The sequence below is a fragment of the Argopecten irradians genome, chromosome 11 (genome assembly GCF_041381155.1).
Source record: "Argopecten irradians isolate NY chromosome 11, Ai_NY, whole genome shotgun sequence".
In the NCBI taxonomy this organism is placed as follows: domain Eukaryota; kingdom Metazoa; phylum Mollusca; class Bivalvia; order Pectinida; family Pectinidae; genus Argopecten; species Argopecten irradians.
The window spans coordinates 28,916,930-28,934,559 of NC_091144.1; the positions used below are offsets into that span (position 1 = coordinate 28,916,930).

General features: G+C 33.5%; 1 protein-coding gene across 2 annotated transcripts; it reads right to left on the reverse strand.

Moving 5' to 3' along the window:
* Positions 1 to 155: 155 nt before the first annotated feature.
* LOC138335219 (fibroblast growth factor receptor 2-like) lies at positions 156 to 15,815 on the reverse strand. Of its 2 annotated transcripts, none has more exons than XM_069284200.1 (8): positions 15,759 to 15,815; positions 13,483 to 13,692; positions 12,859 to 13,009; positions 10,093 to 10,220; positions 9,299 to 9,480; positions 7,765 to 7,906; positions 509 to 6,783; positions 156 to 347 (listed from the first exon to the last, which is right to left on the reverse strand). In XM_069284200.1, the coding sequence occupies exons 2-7, from the start codon at positions 13,574 to 13,576 to the stop codon at positions 6,578 to 6,580; spliced, it is 903 nt and encodes a 300-aa protein (XP_069140301.1). In that variant the 5' UTR covers positions 13,577 to 13,692; positions 15,759 to 15,815; the 3' UTR covers positions 156 to 347; positions 509 to 6,577. The 2 variants fall into 2 exon arrangements, with proteins under 2 accessions (XP_069140301.1, XP_069140300.1); XM_069284199.1 differs by having other exon boundaries at positions 156 to 431.
* Positions 15,816 to 17,630: the final 1,815 nt, after the last annotated feature.

Sequence of the window (17,630 nt, forward strand, 5' to 3'; positions counted from 1 at the left end):
ATAGATATGAGGGATCAAGTGTCTCTACAACAAGTACTGTAATATGGCGTATTAGCTAGGGCTTTTCATGACAGCATATAATTATAACTGCTAGACTCCCCGATGGCTTTGGATAAACTTCTCTTTAATTCTCATGCAAAATCAAAAACAAGTCATACATATTTAGTAGTTTATTTGGCATATATATATTCCATTCATGTCAACAAAACTCACACTTATAAAATAAAACAATCTTGATCAGTCTAGCATACTGGAATACATTAATCTATAGATTTCACAAACATGTGCACGTCAGAGACAGCATCTTCAAAATATTGTTCTAGTACAGGCAGTTTAAATGAAAACACCTCAAAATATTGTTCTAGTACAGGCAGTTTAAATGAAAACACCTCAAAATATTGTTCTAGTACAGGCAGTTTAAATGAAAACACCTCAAAATATTGTTCTAGTACAGGCAGTTTAAATGAAAACACTCATTGTTCTAGTACAGGCAGTTTAAATGAAAAACCTCAAAATATTGTTTTAGTACAGGCAGTTAAATGCATCATATAATACACATGTGTCTGAGTAAAACTATACTTCATAGAGAATTCTAGATGTTCATTAGTTTGTACTTGTCAATTAGTATATAATTGGGTAAGGAGAAAATAAAGTTGCCAGACTGGGGCTCAAACTCGGGCCACTAGGAGGATACTCTATCATTGAGCTACCAGGTCCTTGATGATTAATTCAGTGCCGTCCTGCTTCACTCCTCCTTCCGGTATCCAAGAACCTTATACCACCACAGTAGGTACTTTGCTAGGTGCAAAGTTTGTAACTGGAGAGGAGAAAATGAAGGGGACAGACAGAACAAAACACTAGCCGGAAAATCTACCAATTGAACTACCTGGTCACCAATGATCAACACAGTTCAGTCCCGCTACAAGATAACTTAGTAAAACAAGGCTATATAGAGGGAGATTTGTGGATTTGGAAGACCAGTGTTATATATAAATGCATTATCAACTGCAGACTATCAGTCTGAAATGATCACTGGAGTTCTGAAATATTCAACACAAAATGCTCTCCTTAACAGATGCCTGCAGTTCATCAATATGAAACTGACTTTATTAGCTACTTACTATCAAATGGACATTCTACACATACCCCAACTTCGCTAGCCTAGGAATACCCTTAAATTGCTTAAACATTTCCTCGAATTTCAGAAACAGATTGATTTGGCAAGATCACATTTGCAAGAAATGTACCGTAAAAAATTCTGGCATAGTGAAATAAAGGGAAATAACTCTGATATATTCCCATGATATACAATGTAGCATGATTAGTTCCTGATAAATAAATTAATACAGAAAAATCGTAATACCAGGTACACTAAATGATTAAATGATAATATGTATATGATAAAAAAATAAACACTACAAAAATTTCAATTGAGCAAATAAATAATAAATGCCAACAATCAATTACAATAGAGTATACATTAGTATTCTGGTTAGCCACCAAAGAAGTTCCCATGGAATGGAGATCTTGGAAACTGATTAATATACAATATTTATCAATACTTTTGTTAATAACCTATTCATCGTATTCAACCCAATAAGCATCCCCTCCCATATAAGTGGCCTTCCCCTTTTTTAAACCTCAATTTCACTTACTCAAATTAAATGCTCTGACTGAAAATTTAAAAATTTGATTTCTTTGATTTCTTTTTCATTTTCATTTATGACTTACTTTGTACAATTATTTTATGAAAGGCTGGTTCAAGTTTGGGCGCTTATTGGATCAAATACAGTACATTCAATGCAAAAGTAATTTCACTCTGGTCCATGCATGGTCACTATCCATCAACAAAAAAAGAACTTAATATACAGCATATTATACATATGTTTCTTTGATGATACATATATATATTCAACAAACGATTGACTCTAACTACCGTATGTCAAGTTCTTAAAGGTGAAAAAAATCTTTGCTTTTCTAGCTGAAGGAGAGCATCCTCGGTAACCCAGGCGATGTATACACTAACGTTAAGTGTAGCGTAGTGTAGTGCGATCACCCATGGGTCTCCGACGATGGAAGGAGAGACTCCTTTATCTATTACAGGCATGTTTCTTAGAAAATTACTATAGGTTTACAAAAATATTAAGGATCTAGGCTGTGATCTCTGAAGCACCGTATTTCACTACTAATAAGACTCCTGCCATACATAAGACTCCTCCCACACATAACACCCCTCCCACAAATAAAACCCTTTATCCACAAATAAGACCCCTCCCAAAAATGAAATCCCTCCCACTAAAACAAAATTCACCACTTCTGAACTTTATTTATTCCCTGGGTAGGAATCTCAATTTGCAGTGAAAAATGTAACTTCCTTACGGTGGATATGATTATATATGTTTTTGATATCATTTAAGGAGATTTACAAATTGACCTTGACAATCAACATCTGACCTTTAACCTCTTATTCTTAACATCAGATTCCAACATAAATTCTTGACTAGAAACACTGTACACTACTCTACATTCTTATCAGACTTAGGATAGGCTATATTTGTATTATTCACAACTTGATATGTTACTTGCATACATATAGTAATTTCCTTCGTCACTCATGTTTCTAAGGTATGTTCGTGCAGTACATGTATCTATACATGCACTTCAATAGTATCACTCTCTACCAGCACAGTGGCATATTTAACACTCTTAAAAAAATGTTCTCCTCAAATATCTCTTAAATAAATAGAAAAACATAAAATAACACAATTTCACTAAATCAGAGTGAGATCCAATATTACATATACATTAAAATGATAAATCTTGAGCTCAAAAATCTATACATATGTAAACTTTGGTACCTACTTTCATGGACATATGAACACCTACCCATAAATTCTCCAGATGATTAAATAGGAATCTGACTATCATACAGATGGGGAAACTAGATATTCTAAGTGCATGGCATATGAAATAAAACATTAACATCTTGAATCTAATTATTTGATCAGATTCAATACAATATATTCGTCAGGGTATAGATGATATGTAAATTACTTTAATGTATACATTAATGTGTACGGTATCTGATTTTGTCACAGACCTATAGGACAATACTAGAGGTATAGACTCAATTCATCCTTGATGGCTGAGGATGTGTATCACTTATGGTTTGTGGATTTCATCAACATTTCACTATCATAATTGACATTAACTAATTACTAGACATGGGCTTTCTACTGGGCTTATTAAAGGGAAAGAGCTTACAACCAGACATGGTTTATTACTGGGTATGAGGTTAATATTAGACATGGGCTTATTATTGGTTAAGAGCTTTATACATATGGGCATATTCCTAGACATGGGCTTATTACAAGACATTGACTTATTACTAGACATGAGGTTATTAACTGTGTACAATCTTTTTACTATATGTCATGGGCTTATTACTGGGAATGAGCTAATTAATAGACATAACCTTATTAGTAGACATTGGCTAATTACTGGGTTAGTCCACTAAACCTGCCTATATTATTAGGCTTTTCATTTTTTTTCTTTTTGCCTAATATATATTAATAAAAAAACCAATTTGATTTAAAAAAAAAACCCAACCTAATAATAAAGGCAGGTTTAGCGGACTAATTACTGGGTATGAGCTTATTACTAGACATGACTTATTACTAGAAATGGGCTTATTTCTAGACATGACTTATTACCAGACATTGACTTATTACTAAACATGGATTATTACCAGACATGGGCTTATTACTAGACATGGGCTTATTATTAGACAAGGGTTTATTACTGGGATTGGGCTTATTTTTCGACATGACTTATTACCAGACATGGACTTATTACTAAACATGGATAATTACCAGACATGGGCTTATTATTAGACATGGGTTTATTACTGGAAATGGGATTATTTCTAGACATGGGCTCATTATTAGACATGGGTTTATTACTGGGTATGAGCTTACTGCTAGACTAATACATACATGTACTCCAATGTGAACAGATAGTGAAATTTTACACTTACACAAAAACATACATGTATAACATCACACATTACCTACCGGTATACATATCTAGTAACAATATATTATTGTAGTACTTCAGACTACATAAACCATTGGCACTTCACTTAAAATGAACACATATCTTTACTCAAACAGTACGGAGACCATCACACAGCAGTGAAGTTAAACTTCTCATAAGTAACAAATTTAATAAATTACATATTTTCAGCCTTTTTCCATAACTAACAATTTCAAACATATAGTGTATTTTATATTTACTGTATTTGAACCAATAAGTACCCCTGTCCCTATAAACAGTGTCCTCTACCACTTGTTGAGGACTTGGTTTCACTTACAATGACTTAAATAAGACTGAAATTATGAGAACTGTATAGGCTTCTCTGTTTGATTTATTTTGTAAATTGATTAATGGTTTACTCTTGTGCATTAATTGTGTGAAAGATTAGTCAATATTTGGTCCTCCCCTTCATTTTCATTTTTTAACCACTGCTTATTGGGTCAAATACGGTATATATATTCATGGATTAACTATGTTAACGACACATATAACTCAAATGTGATAACAATTATAAACACAAATACAGCTGTACAAATCACTTATTCACATCACACATTCTATATCAAAAATTCAGGTTTAACCAAGTCACCACAACTTCGTGCAATAATGATAGAAATTAAAGGAAAAGTTCATCTTTTTAATTTTTCATAAAAAATTCTTAATTCACTGAACATGATATGACCTGTAAGAATTTGAAAATGTACTCTTAAATCAGAATTCATATATTGTTTCTCTACACTGATTTACAAAATTAATTGCGATATCTTCATAATCAATGGTAATATTCATGATTTCGGTCAATAATTTTCAATCAAAATTATGTATTGATAATAATTTAAATCTAAAACATATAACTTCAAATGATTTTAAAATTAATGAAGTCTCATAATCATGATTTCTTTGCAATGATTTATTTTTATATTATTCATTATTACTTTCACAGTTGTTTTAATGATTTTGAATTTCATTAAACTTTACATGATTTTTTGATATTCATGATTTCTTCCCAATGTGTTAAATATTTATGATTTCTTCATAATGTGTGAAATATTCATGATTTCCCTATAATGTGTTAAATAATCATAATTTCCCTATGTGTTAAATATTCATGATTTCTTCACAATGGGTTTGATACTCATTAACTCCCTTTTTCATCACAATAATAAAACAATCATGACTTTAATTATTCAATACAATTTAAACATACACATTTGCTTCACAACTATCCTAGTATTGATGATTTTCTACAATGATTTTAATACCTGTTAATGACTATCACAAACTTCTTTTCATAAAACTGGAATGATTTTTAGATACACAAGCTTGTGTGGTGGGATTTTCTCTCTCACCCAATGAGATTCAGGAGTCTGCTAATGAGATTCATGTAGGACAACATTTTCCTGAGATAACCAGACGTCGATATGTTGGGTGTACGACAGTTTGAGCATCATCAAAACTTTGATTTATTTTTGTGTTCTCAGGTATCTAGCTATCTATTTTTTTGCAACATATACTTACGCTGATTTCACAAACCTTTGTTTTATAACTTGTACTTACTCTTTAAACATCAGATAACTCTGCATCTGAATTTGTTCAAGTTTATGCAAGTCTAGATCTTTACAGTGAAATATTTCACCAGGACATACAGCAGCACGGTTTCTCATGACCTACTATGTCATTTTGTGTATTTGCATATTACAGAGTTATCTGCCCTTGCAGATTTTTCACGTCGCGAGTTTGCATTTTACAGAGTTATTTACCCTGGCAGATTTTCACGTCATGTGTTTGTGAAGGTATCATCAAACTTTTCAGATAAAATGGAGTGAATTTCACTCACATATTAATGTCATCACAATGAATATCTATCCCCAAGGGAAGTAACTCTGTGATAGGCAAAGATGGAATAATAACTTTAACTTTGAGTCTGTAATTTAATATTACAGGTATATAACTTCTGTAATTCTTTTCTATAAAGGATTTTAAGTTAAATCCTTCACCCCTGAGTGTTAATAATGGACTGGTCCAGTCTTTGATTTAAAAGAGTCTAAATACGTCTTCAGGGGTGAATAAGTTAAGGAGTTAGCTCAAGTTCAAGGAATGTTGATGAAACTGGGCCCAGTTGTCATTGTGTTCCTACCTAAGAAATGTGAAGAGATTGACGTATGTCTCAAAATAAAGAGTTATACCCTAAACAGATATATTCTCAATGTCACCAAATCTTCTACAATATATACTACATATCATAACTGTGTGTATATCTGAGTACATATTTTTTTTTGTATTTGCATGTTTCGGATCTATCTGTCCTTGTGGGTAGGTATTGATTGTTACATCATGTTTTTGTGATAATATTGTCATATATTTCAAATAAAATAAGCCAATTTACTTTAAAAAAATTGACCTCACAACTGATACCTACCCTCAAAGGCAATAACTCTGTGATAAGCAAAGACAAAATTAAAATCCTATCGTACAGAAAATACTAAATCACTAAATCTTGTGTACTATTGGATGATTTTTCTACAGTAAAATAACTTATTCCATTGTGTGATAATCTTGCTGCTTTCCATTTACGATAAATTAGAATTCCGACGACCACAATAGCGAGGAGGGACACCATAGGTATGATGATATACACAATCAGCATTCCATTCTCGCTAGATGTTTGGTTTTCTGTAGATTGATGCTCTGTAAAACAATGATAACCTATTAAATTACTGTTCAAGGAAAACATCATTACATCTATAACCTTTTGAAATTAAGTCCAAAGAAAACAAAATTGGAACCCATTAATTAATGTCAAAGAACATTGATAGATTGATGCTCAAAAAATCAATTAATTATACTGTAACCAATTAAATAATTGTTTATAGAAAACAAGTTACAAAATGTATAACCTTTTGAAATAATGTGCAGAGAAAGCAAAGTTAGAATCTCTTCATTATAATGTTACAAAAAACGAAAGTAGGCTCAATTACCGCAATGGCGATGAAAAACGTAACACGCGGTTATCAAACATACAAAATGACGCTCGCGACGTGCCGACATTAAGGTAAGAGGCCCGCGGCCGATTTAAACGTTTTCATACATACATTTAATACAAAATATGTGGGATTTTTCCACTGAAACTGTTTGCAATGACATCTGACAACTTCAACTGTCACAAAAACGTATGTGTAAATAAAACAGTAAACTCATTCAAAAGCTTTTTATTTTCACTTTTATTTCATATAACGTCATATCCGACGACAAAATGGCGGCATGTGGCATACCTATAGATACATGTATAACATTTAAATTTATAATGTTCAACAAAATGAAAATTAAATTTCAATGCTGTAATTTCAATCATCTTACAAATCTTCACCATTTCTAATTGGGAGAGGTTGGGAGAAGTTTCTTTATACCCCCGACAGGGGTAATTTACATGTAATTTTACATGTGGGACACTTCTGTGTTTTACATGAAATCTTTGCACATTCTAACACAGTAACTGTAGCATGACATCACGACAACAATGCAATAACGTCACAAGCACAGCTCATGTTTGACATCTTAAAACTCTTACCCCCTCAGACTGAGATTCTCCTGTCTCACCCCAAAAGTGGTGAATGATTCTTATAGGCTTACAGCAGCATCTGTAACTAGTGGTTTATACTTTAAACATACCTGGTTCAGATGTGATCCACAGCCAGGTGTGACAATGTTCCACTCCCTCGTTAATGATAATACAAGTGTATAAACCCTCGTCCTCATGTGTTAGACTGGGTAGGTAAAGCTCAGGTGACTCTTTGGTGTAGGATACACTCGACTGTAGGAGGAAGAGAACAAAAACATGGACTTAATAATTATTTCAGATGTTGAATTTGAATCAACCTAAAACCTGTACAGCAGAGCAATATCAATTCCGAACCTTCATATTGATCATGATTTTGACTTCATCGAATCACGATAACTGATGACTTTGATTTTAATATTCATAAAACTTTTAATCTTGACTTTCATATCAAAAACTGTCAATCCACTTCACCTTGACTTTCACATTGATAATGACCTTGACCTTCAAATAAGCAATAACATCGCAATTGACCTTCACATTGATAATGACCTCGACCGTCAATAAGCAATAACTTTAACTTCACTTTAATTAATACTTTTTATTTAATTCAATAAAAAATTTACATTTAACCTTCAAATAATTAAACATCAAACATTCAGTATACACTCAAGTAGAATCTTCTTCTTTGATTTTGCATAGTTATAAATTCTAGACTAGGAAACAGAATATGGTTACCCACATGTGAGTCCTAGGCCACCTGGTATAAAGCTTCCTTATGCTTGGGTCACAATGATCGGCCGATATTCGGGTAATCAGCAGTACACTGCTGGTTTCGGCCATTTTTCTGACTTCGGACAATTCCGATAAAAACATATGTGTCACACATCATTTACATAAAAAGGAGGCCGTGCGGTAATAAGGACCAAAGCATTACAATAAGGTATAGCATTATTTATAAAACCACTTACAATTCATAGTGATTCTTATTCTAAACAATAACTATAACTGTCGCCAGAGTGGACGACTAATACCCCCCGCTGCACAAATTTAGCTCCATTAATAGGGGACATTGCAGAACCCCAGATTGTTTAGGCAACTCACATAGTGTTCTGACAGAACTGTGTACCAAATTCTAGGAGAAGTTCAACAGACACCCCGATTCCAGTGTACCACTGGGAAAAAAGGAGAATTTTCTGATTGAACATGACTTTTCAGCTGAAGACTTGTGACATTGTGTTTCATCATCATATTTTGACTGTCATTGTTTATTGTGCTGAGTCTTCCCTGAACTAGAAATATCTGAGAGACAAATGCCATCACCTCCATATGCATTTGACAGACAGGACGGAATGAGACATGTTTAACACTATCTGCCCCAATTTCCAGTTAATTAATCTAAATAAGCATAATGTCATATAATGTACACAGGACATTAAAAACTCCCAAGAGTTTTGCTGAAAATGAATTTAAGATTTTACACACCAATATTGGTCAAAATTACTGAAATATCCCAGACCATGGGTGACCATCTGCAAGGCCTAAATACTCCTTGGTCCTTAAAGATGCATTTAGATTCCATTTTGGAATTTGAGGGGTGAACAAGTCAATGAAAAGTCTTTTGAGACCCTCTGTAATGAAGCTAACCTGTATGATAGTATCATTGGTGATCCTCTGGTCAATAGAATCACGTTTGACCCATGACACGTATTCTGGTGTGTCCTGGTCCAGAATGAGGCTACAGACAAGTTTGATAGACTGTCCTATAGAAGCTGTCATGTTGGAGGGGACGATGGTCGGCAGCTGGTCATCCTGCTGATCTTTGTCCTCTGTAATCAACCCAAGGTCAAAGGTAGAGGTCAGAGGTCAAAACAAAGATATCATTATAGGCTTTAAAAAGGTTACATATATAGCCCCTGCAAGGGATTTTTGTACCTTTGGATTACGAATCAAAGCAGATAAAATTGATAATTTTCTATATAAAGCGGAGTAAATTTCTTGGACAATTAAATATTGCGAAAATAAATTGCTGCAAAACTGTTAAGAATTTAGTTAATTAGAACTGAAGAAATCTATCTAGAAAGAAAACAAAATTAATATCCACAAAAATGTTTTGGGTTTAAAAACGTGAAATGGAGTCACAGCAAAAATACGTTAGTTTACAGTATACAACGAATATTAAATCAACCTGGATTTTATATTACATAAGTTATATAAGTTATAATGTTAACACAAATATTATACAATGTATAACACAAAATATCAAAGTGTACTCTAAATAATTTAAACTGTGAAGTTAATCACAAAAGACAGAGTACATTCTGATTTTTGTGATAATTATAACATAAAAAATCTTTTCAAATTATGAAAGGATAACTAAAATTAAAATTTTAAGCAAATGAAAATACTTGTTTCAAGCAAGATTTAATTAAATGTATTACCTGATACTACATTCAGTGTAAATATAACTTCCTTTTTTCCATATTGGTTGATGCCACGACAGGAATACTCTCCCGAGTCATTGGAGTTTAATGCAGAAATCATCAGGGTTGTCCGTGTTATATTGTATCTGTAATCAAAGCCAGATTATCAGTGAGTGATATGTAATAACACTGGCTTAGACATTACAGGAAACACTATCAACGTGTAGGATGCATCATATTTACAGCCGTGCTACCCCAACTGAGAACGACGCGTGTATATAAACTCCTATCGCTCTACTGCTGACTTGTATCGATGTATTGAATGAGTGTAGCTAGTTATTTATAGACTTGAGTACTGTCGCCAATCCACAGGTAAATCGCAGGCGCTCTGACTACATTAGCTGTACCAAACACAATCGTAATTGTTACAAATATCGTAAAAACTTGTGTAACTTACACACCAGTGTACTTTACAGATGTACTTTTTCATAGTACAGAAAATGCTGAAAAAATCTTCTATCGGTATATTTTTGCGCATTCAAAAATTTTGGGGAAAACGATGTCCGGGGAACCACAAATTCAATGTTATAAAGGTGGTAATTTCATTACAAAACATTCACAATAACTGCTTGAAAACTTGCACAAAGAAGTGTTGTATTTAGAAGAAATAACATAATATAATTGCACTGTGTTTGTTTTCTTTTATTGGCCACCGTAACTGAAACAGTGAAATATATCTTGCAGAACATGTCAAAAACATTGGCGGTCCGCCGTACGGTACTGACTCCGTACACATGTCAATGTCTGGAGATATTACACATGAATAGCTATCAGAACTGTTTGAAAATATTATTATATATTTACTTAAAGGCCCACTACCTTTCCGAAACGGCTTTTAATTTTTAAAATGGGAATATAAAACAAGATCGATAATTTTGTAGAGTCGCAAAAATTGTTAACTTACCGTTAACACTACATTTATCATCACCTTCTGAACGATTTGATTAAAATAAATAAAATGTTTATTTTCATAACGCGGGTCGTATTATGTTTCCCGCCGTCATCCTAAATACCACGCGGTAGTTGACTATCACTGCGCCAGACGGCAAAACAGCGAATTGACTCTCCACTGTTTTCATATGTTACGCAGGAAATCTTGCATATGTTTGGTGTCGTAACCTTATTTTAGGTCACCGGTATGCATTTTCTGATGTTATTAATGTTTTTTAAGAAACCTTTATATTTTGCTCGGGAAAGGTAATGGGCCTTTAAAATCACAATAAGTTATAAGTGTGTTTGAGATCATTAACAAACTTTAAAGAGCAATCAGATAGCAGATACATTGACTTGCAATAATCACACTGTGAGTAAACTCACTACCTGTACGGCACCAGATCCAAGCTGATGGCTTATTGTATATAAGAGTACGGTTAAAAATGCCACTAACCTTGTAGCTTGTCAGTTTTGCTGTAAAAATATTACAAACCACTTAATGAAAATTCTAAATATAGGACAGTTTAGGACCCATCTTATAATCCCACGTGTGTTTTGACTTTTTTCACACGGCCTGCAGCCGGGACATGGTATGGCGGTTCCCTACGTAATGAGCATTGCTAGATCTAAAAGGAGTTTCATATGCAATTTTACTAGAAATATGAAGATTTCTTAATATATATAAAATAAAGAAATGCTTGTCAAGTGAATGTTGCTGTAGTTTGAAGAATATCTGTTTTGTTTTTAAGTAGATACAGACGCATTGTTGACGATATATAGATCGGTTAAGCTAACTAGCCATTCAGTTTCATTAAGCTGGATGAGAGGCCGGAGCACAGCAGCCAGTACCAATTTACCTGTGGATTTGGCGACAGTACTCGCGTCTATAAATAACATGGCTGCAGTACACTCATTCAATACATCGATACAAGTCAGCGGTAGAGCGGTAGGGGTTTATATACACGCGTCGTTCTCAGTTGGGGTAGCACGGCTGTAATTCATCCACCCCTAAAGACAAATTAACCCCTCAAAAGATCAAAGGCTGGAGCAGTTCATTTAGACATTTTCAGGGGTAAATGAGTTTTAAAGGGGAAACATCTGAATGGACAATGAATATTCAATAATTTCTATGGGGTTAAGTGGGGATGCACCATATCACTGCTATTGTTTCTTCTGTGCATGGGTCCACAGTGCCTGAGTGGTTAAGATGTATAGACATTGCCAGTTTGAAGACCATGTGAGACAACTCCCTGTTAAGGATCACCTCAGCATGACCCCTGACCTAGCTAGAATCAGAACATCTCGGGACGTACATTATAACAGCTAGTAGCCATGCACCATATCACTGCTATTGTTTCTTCTGTGCATGGGTCCACAGTGCCTGAGTGGTTAAGATGTATAGACATTGCCAGTTTGAAGACCATGTGAGACAACTCCCTGTTCAGGATCACCTCAGCATGACCCCTGACCTAGCTAGAATCAGAACATCTCGGGACGTACATTATAACAGCTAGTAGCCATTCATTCCCAAGATATTCAATACTATACCGAAGATTTCATTGGCGACATACTAATTGGCTATAACCATAGGCTTCATGCTGAGGTGCCCCTGAACAGAGTTCTTGGATCTTGTATTGGAGCATATCCTAGACCATAGTACTTGTAGTGGCGCAGTATACAAGTCTAATTTTAATTAGATTGGATATGTAATAACTGACATGGCTTACCACAGCGATGACCATACTGATTTTACATTTACAAGTTATCTTCAGCAAATGTGTGCCCCTTTACCTTGAATCATGGTATCGCCACATTTGACGTCCATTTCTGAACCAGTAGAGAATGGGGCGGGGCCTTGACACCATTAGACAGCTGATCTTCATTGTCTCCCCTTCCTTATACTCAAGGTCTGTTATGGGCATATTCATCAACTGCGGTGGACCTGTAAAGTTTTAAATTTTCTTAATTTTCAAATACATATTTTTCTCCATTTGTCAATATAGGCCAACGAATTTCAAAAAATTTCAAAACACAATATCATAAATTGAAAAAATATACTGCAGAAAGTTCACATAAACTTCTTGGAAGTCTTTTTTATGCAAGAGTAGAGTGAGTTCATTGATGGAGCTTTACCGGAACAAGGACATTAAGCCCCATCAATCAATCAAAGTTCATGTCAAGTTTAATTTAATATAATAATGAATATGGTTTTAACATGTATACAAAAGATGTGTTTCAGACATGTTCTTATATTTCATAGAATGTAAAATGCAGAGATAATCTTCCTCTATATACTATACACTAAATAACAAAATAAATGCATATGGGTATATCAGATACTGGAAATATAATATTTGCCATAATTTGGTTTGAAATTTCTATTTTGGAAATCATAACTGAAATATTGAATAATACCTGATAAATCATTAGATGTTACTCCAAGAAAACAATTCATCAAATTTATCAGAATGGCAATCATGATGCCATTTGTCTTTGGTGTCATCTTCATCGTCCTTCACAAATCCTGTTCTTTCCTTTCTCTTTGTTGTTTTCCTTTTGTTTCCTTCCCCTTCCTGAGAGTTCTCAAAAATTGAGTATCATCCAATGAGACACATTATACACTATCTGAAAATAGAACAGCGCATACATAAATGTTTATATTGGTACCAAAACTACATAACAATGCCTATGAAGTAATTATATGTCCTAATTCAGAAATAAGTGGGCTATTTTTTTCTCTTCTTTTTATTGGTAAAGCAAAAATCAAAGTTAATCTTTGATTTCATTAATTTACCTCTAAAAGAGTAAGGCAAAGATTCTGCTTCAGCTACCACAAGATTTTGCCCATGAACCAATTTAACAAAACCAGGTGTCTTTTGCATACTATGACATATAACCTGTATTAAAGTGACATGAACCTAAATAAACCATGTAAATTTGAGTAAATACATATTTAAGACGTGTTCGATACCTTACTAAGTAAGATATATCAATTATTGTGCAAATGTGTCAAATAAAATAATTATAATGGAAATTCCATCTTTCTGTATTTTGAACCGACCCAGTCAAATTTTGTAACGATAGTATAGTAGTGTTGAACTTTAGTGACCTCCCACAATGCACTGCATATGTAAACAAAATGGTGGGTCAAAAATGTGGATGAAGCGAACACAAACGAATTCCGATAGAAAACAGTGTACGTCAAGAGTCAGTAACGTGCGCGATTGGGAAAGTAGGTAAATATAAATGGATCGCTGAAATGAATGAGACGGAAGCAACTCCCCACTTTATACTTCCATGATGTACATATGTGCAATAAGTCAGGAATCTCCCTTCGCAGTGCCATGTCGAATGAAAAGTCTCGTTTGACTTTTGACTTATAATTCTTACGCTAAATACAAATTGTTTTATAATAAATATGGCTTAAGCTTCATTTAATTGTCAACCATCGTAAATTAGAAAATAATCTTAAAATGTGGAAAACTAATATTTCTTGTCATATCAGCAAGTTTGTTGTTCATTATAACCTCGCTTTTGGCCAGCTTTCGTTTTGTGTTCCAAAAATTGAATATGACGGTCTATTTTTATCATTTTTGAGGTAGGTATTCCCCACGTTTTCCTGTCGTTTTAGATAACCAATCATTGTAATAAAATATTCAATAAACATCTGAAAACCATATCTAAGCATACAGAACAAAATATTTAAGGTTCATGTCCCTTTAAGATACCATCATTCAAAAGGTCCTAGGGGCATGTGCTTTTCCCTTCCGAAGTGTTCCCTTTTTTATTAAAACCTACATTTGTATATTTTAATGGTCAGTTTCGTAATAAAAAAATACTAAATATTAAAAACAAAGCTTACCAAAAAAAAAGATACTACAAATGGAAATACTAAATATTAAAAACAAAGCTTACAAAAAAAATAAAAAATACTAAAAACGGAATAAAATAAAATTGCTAATTAATTTAACGGACAATTTTCTTCTCATTTATCAAAAGAAGCTGATTTTGAATGTTTTTATTCATGTTTAATAATCAATTAATATTTTTTTTACTGTTTTTTTTATTACTACTACTCCACGTATTTCAAGCAAATATAACTTTCCACTGATGATGAGTAATAATATAATATTAATATCACAGTAAAACAAGGCCTATAATCAATTATGTATTACTCTTAGTATAGCCAGGGAATTGTAATTACAAGCAACATTTATTAGACACAATGAGAACATATATGGGGGTTAAGTCAAATGTAGGCAACTGAACTAGAACGAATCTAATGCACTACTTAAAAGTATAAAGGTCATTCCATAATTAATTAATTAATATACATTACTTGACCTTGAATATCCGGCGATGAGGCTTTCGCAAATTACATAGAAGAATTGCAAATAAAATATTGATATCTATAAAATTGATCGTATTCAATAGAAGTTATTTGTTGCTTTGCCCAAGCACGGACTAATTAAACGAACCGTGTCGCAGGGCACATGTCGGTCCGTTCCACACACACACGTGTGTTGTTTACATTAGACGATACATGTTATTTCATCATAATATTATAACTTGTCTCCAATGATGTTGTATTGAATATGTCACCTGTTATTGTTTGTTGAATTTGTGAATTCAATTTAATCCTGTAAATAAGTATTACATATAAGAACATCGCACAGCACAGTTCGTCTTACCTTTGCTTGTCACACATGCAACCGGCATCCCGTCTGTAGTCAAGAACGATAACTTTGTTTCGCACGAATAACACGGGTGAAAACTTGTAGCTCAGACCAGAGATCTGCTCAGGCCCAAGGTAGGGCGGGCACCTGCACGATAAATACTTTTTGAACGGCGCAACCAGATTAACACCCACATGGACCATTAAATAACATTTTGTTTATATTAGTCCCTTTTTATCTCAATGTAATATTGTATATTTTATTTTGAATTTATTACTTAGATATCACAACAAGGACATACAAAACGTACTGTACAAGATGATCACTTATAAATCCTTGCACACAATAAATTTGATATATTTGTAGGCCCTAGTGTTAAGTCTCCCGCGAATATATATTCACGTACGAAGATGTAAACAAGTGCACATTTTGACATGTGAATAATGATAAATACACAGCGCGAAAAACTATCAGATATTCATCCCGCCAATAGTCTCAGAAAACTGACTTTGCGAAATTTTCAGCTCACGAAAAGATCAACGTTTACAGTATAACTAGGCTGAGGAACACTTCTTCTTGCATTTATCTTTTGGTCACTCTGATCGTTTCAACTGTCTCATTTCAGTTTGTTCTGTCTTATGTTTCTTGTTAACTATGAATGCAAAATTTTGAGATTAAGATTACAGAAAACAATATGGATCCATACTGCAAAATTTTATACAAGTAACTTTGTATAGGATTTCACACAGGGATGGGATTAATAATAAATTCAATTTTTTTTTTAATCACGATATCAATTTAAGTTTTTGAACTTTTTTGAAAACAACATTTCTGAATGATATGTTCATATCTTAACGTGAATAGTCAGAGGAAGAACGCATTTCACTTAAAAAAATCATACAGCTAATGGAGAAGTTGTAGTACTGAAGGACAACACAATATGTAATGCACAAAGTATAAAAACAGAGGTTACTCTAGAATAACATTGATAGATCCGATTTCTGCATTAGGTTTTAGATCCATGACTAAACCAGAATACATTATAACGTCTTTCGCCAACATCGTTCTGACGATGTACACGTACTCCATTTTTCAAAACAAAAATGCCCAACATACAGACGCATATATCACATTACATTTTTGTATACTCATGTGAAATTTAACGATACGATTTATAACAATACGACAGATAATGGTCAAGACAAACACATGCAATAGTACCTAACAACAAATTTTGCAAGTCTATATATATAACAAACGGAGACAGAAGTTGGTTGAAAAAACCAACAAATTATTTATACAACCGGACGTTCTCAAAATGTACATAGAATACTCTATATATACTATTTAAATCTCTAATGCTTGTAACTTAATCCATGCTTTAGAAGTACCGTGTGTGTTTTTCCTACCAACAAATGCCTATGTCCATATGCAATTACTGTACCATCATATTTTTGGGTATCACGATAACGATGATAACGTCTCTAAATAGTCGAATTCTCAATCTATATCAATGAATGAATATCGATGTTGAGCAGACAGAAAACCTCAAAGGGGACTGTCACCATACGGAAATATCTTATTTCCATTTTTATGGCATACATTTACGTATTATGACAGCCCTCCATGTCTATACTGAATGACCGATCTGTAAATTAAAGGAGCTTTCATCAGGGTATGACGAGTCTGTATTTAAACATTAAGTGCAACTGACACACTCCGATCGCGAGCTCATTAACAGTAAACAATATTTTATATCATCGCAAGCTGATACAAAGACTAACATTATGTATATTGATTTTCAGTAAATGTTTATCTGTTAGATGCAAACACTGTTACATATACATGTATAGGTACTAATTTTAGGACATACATGTACACACATCT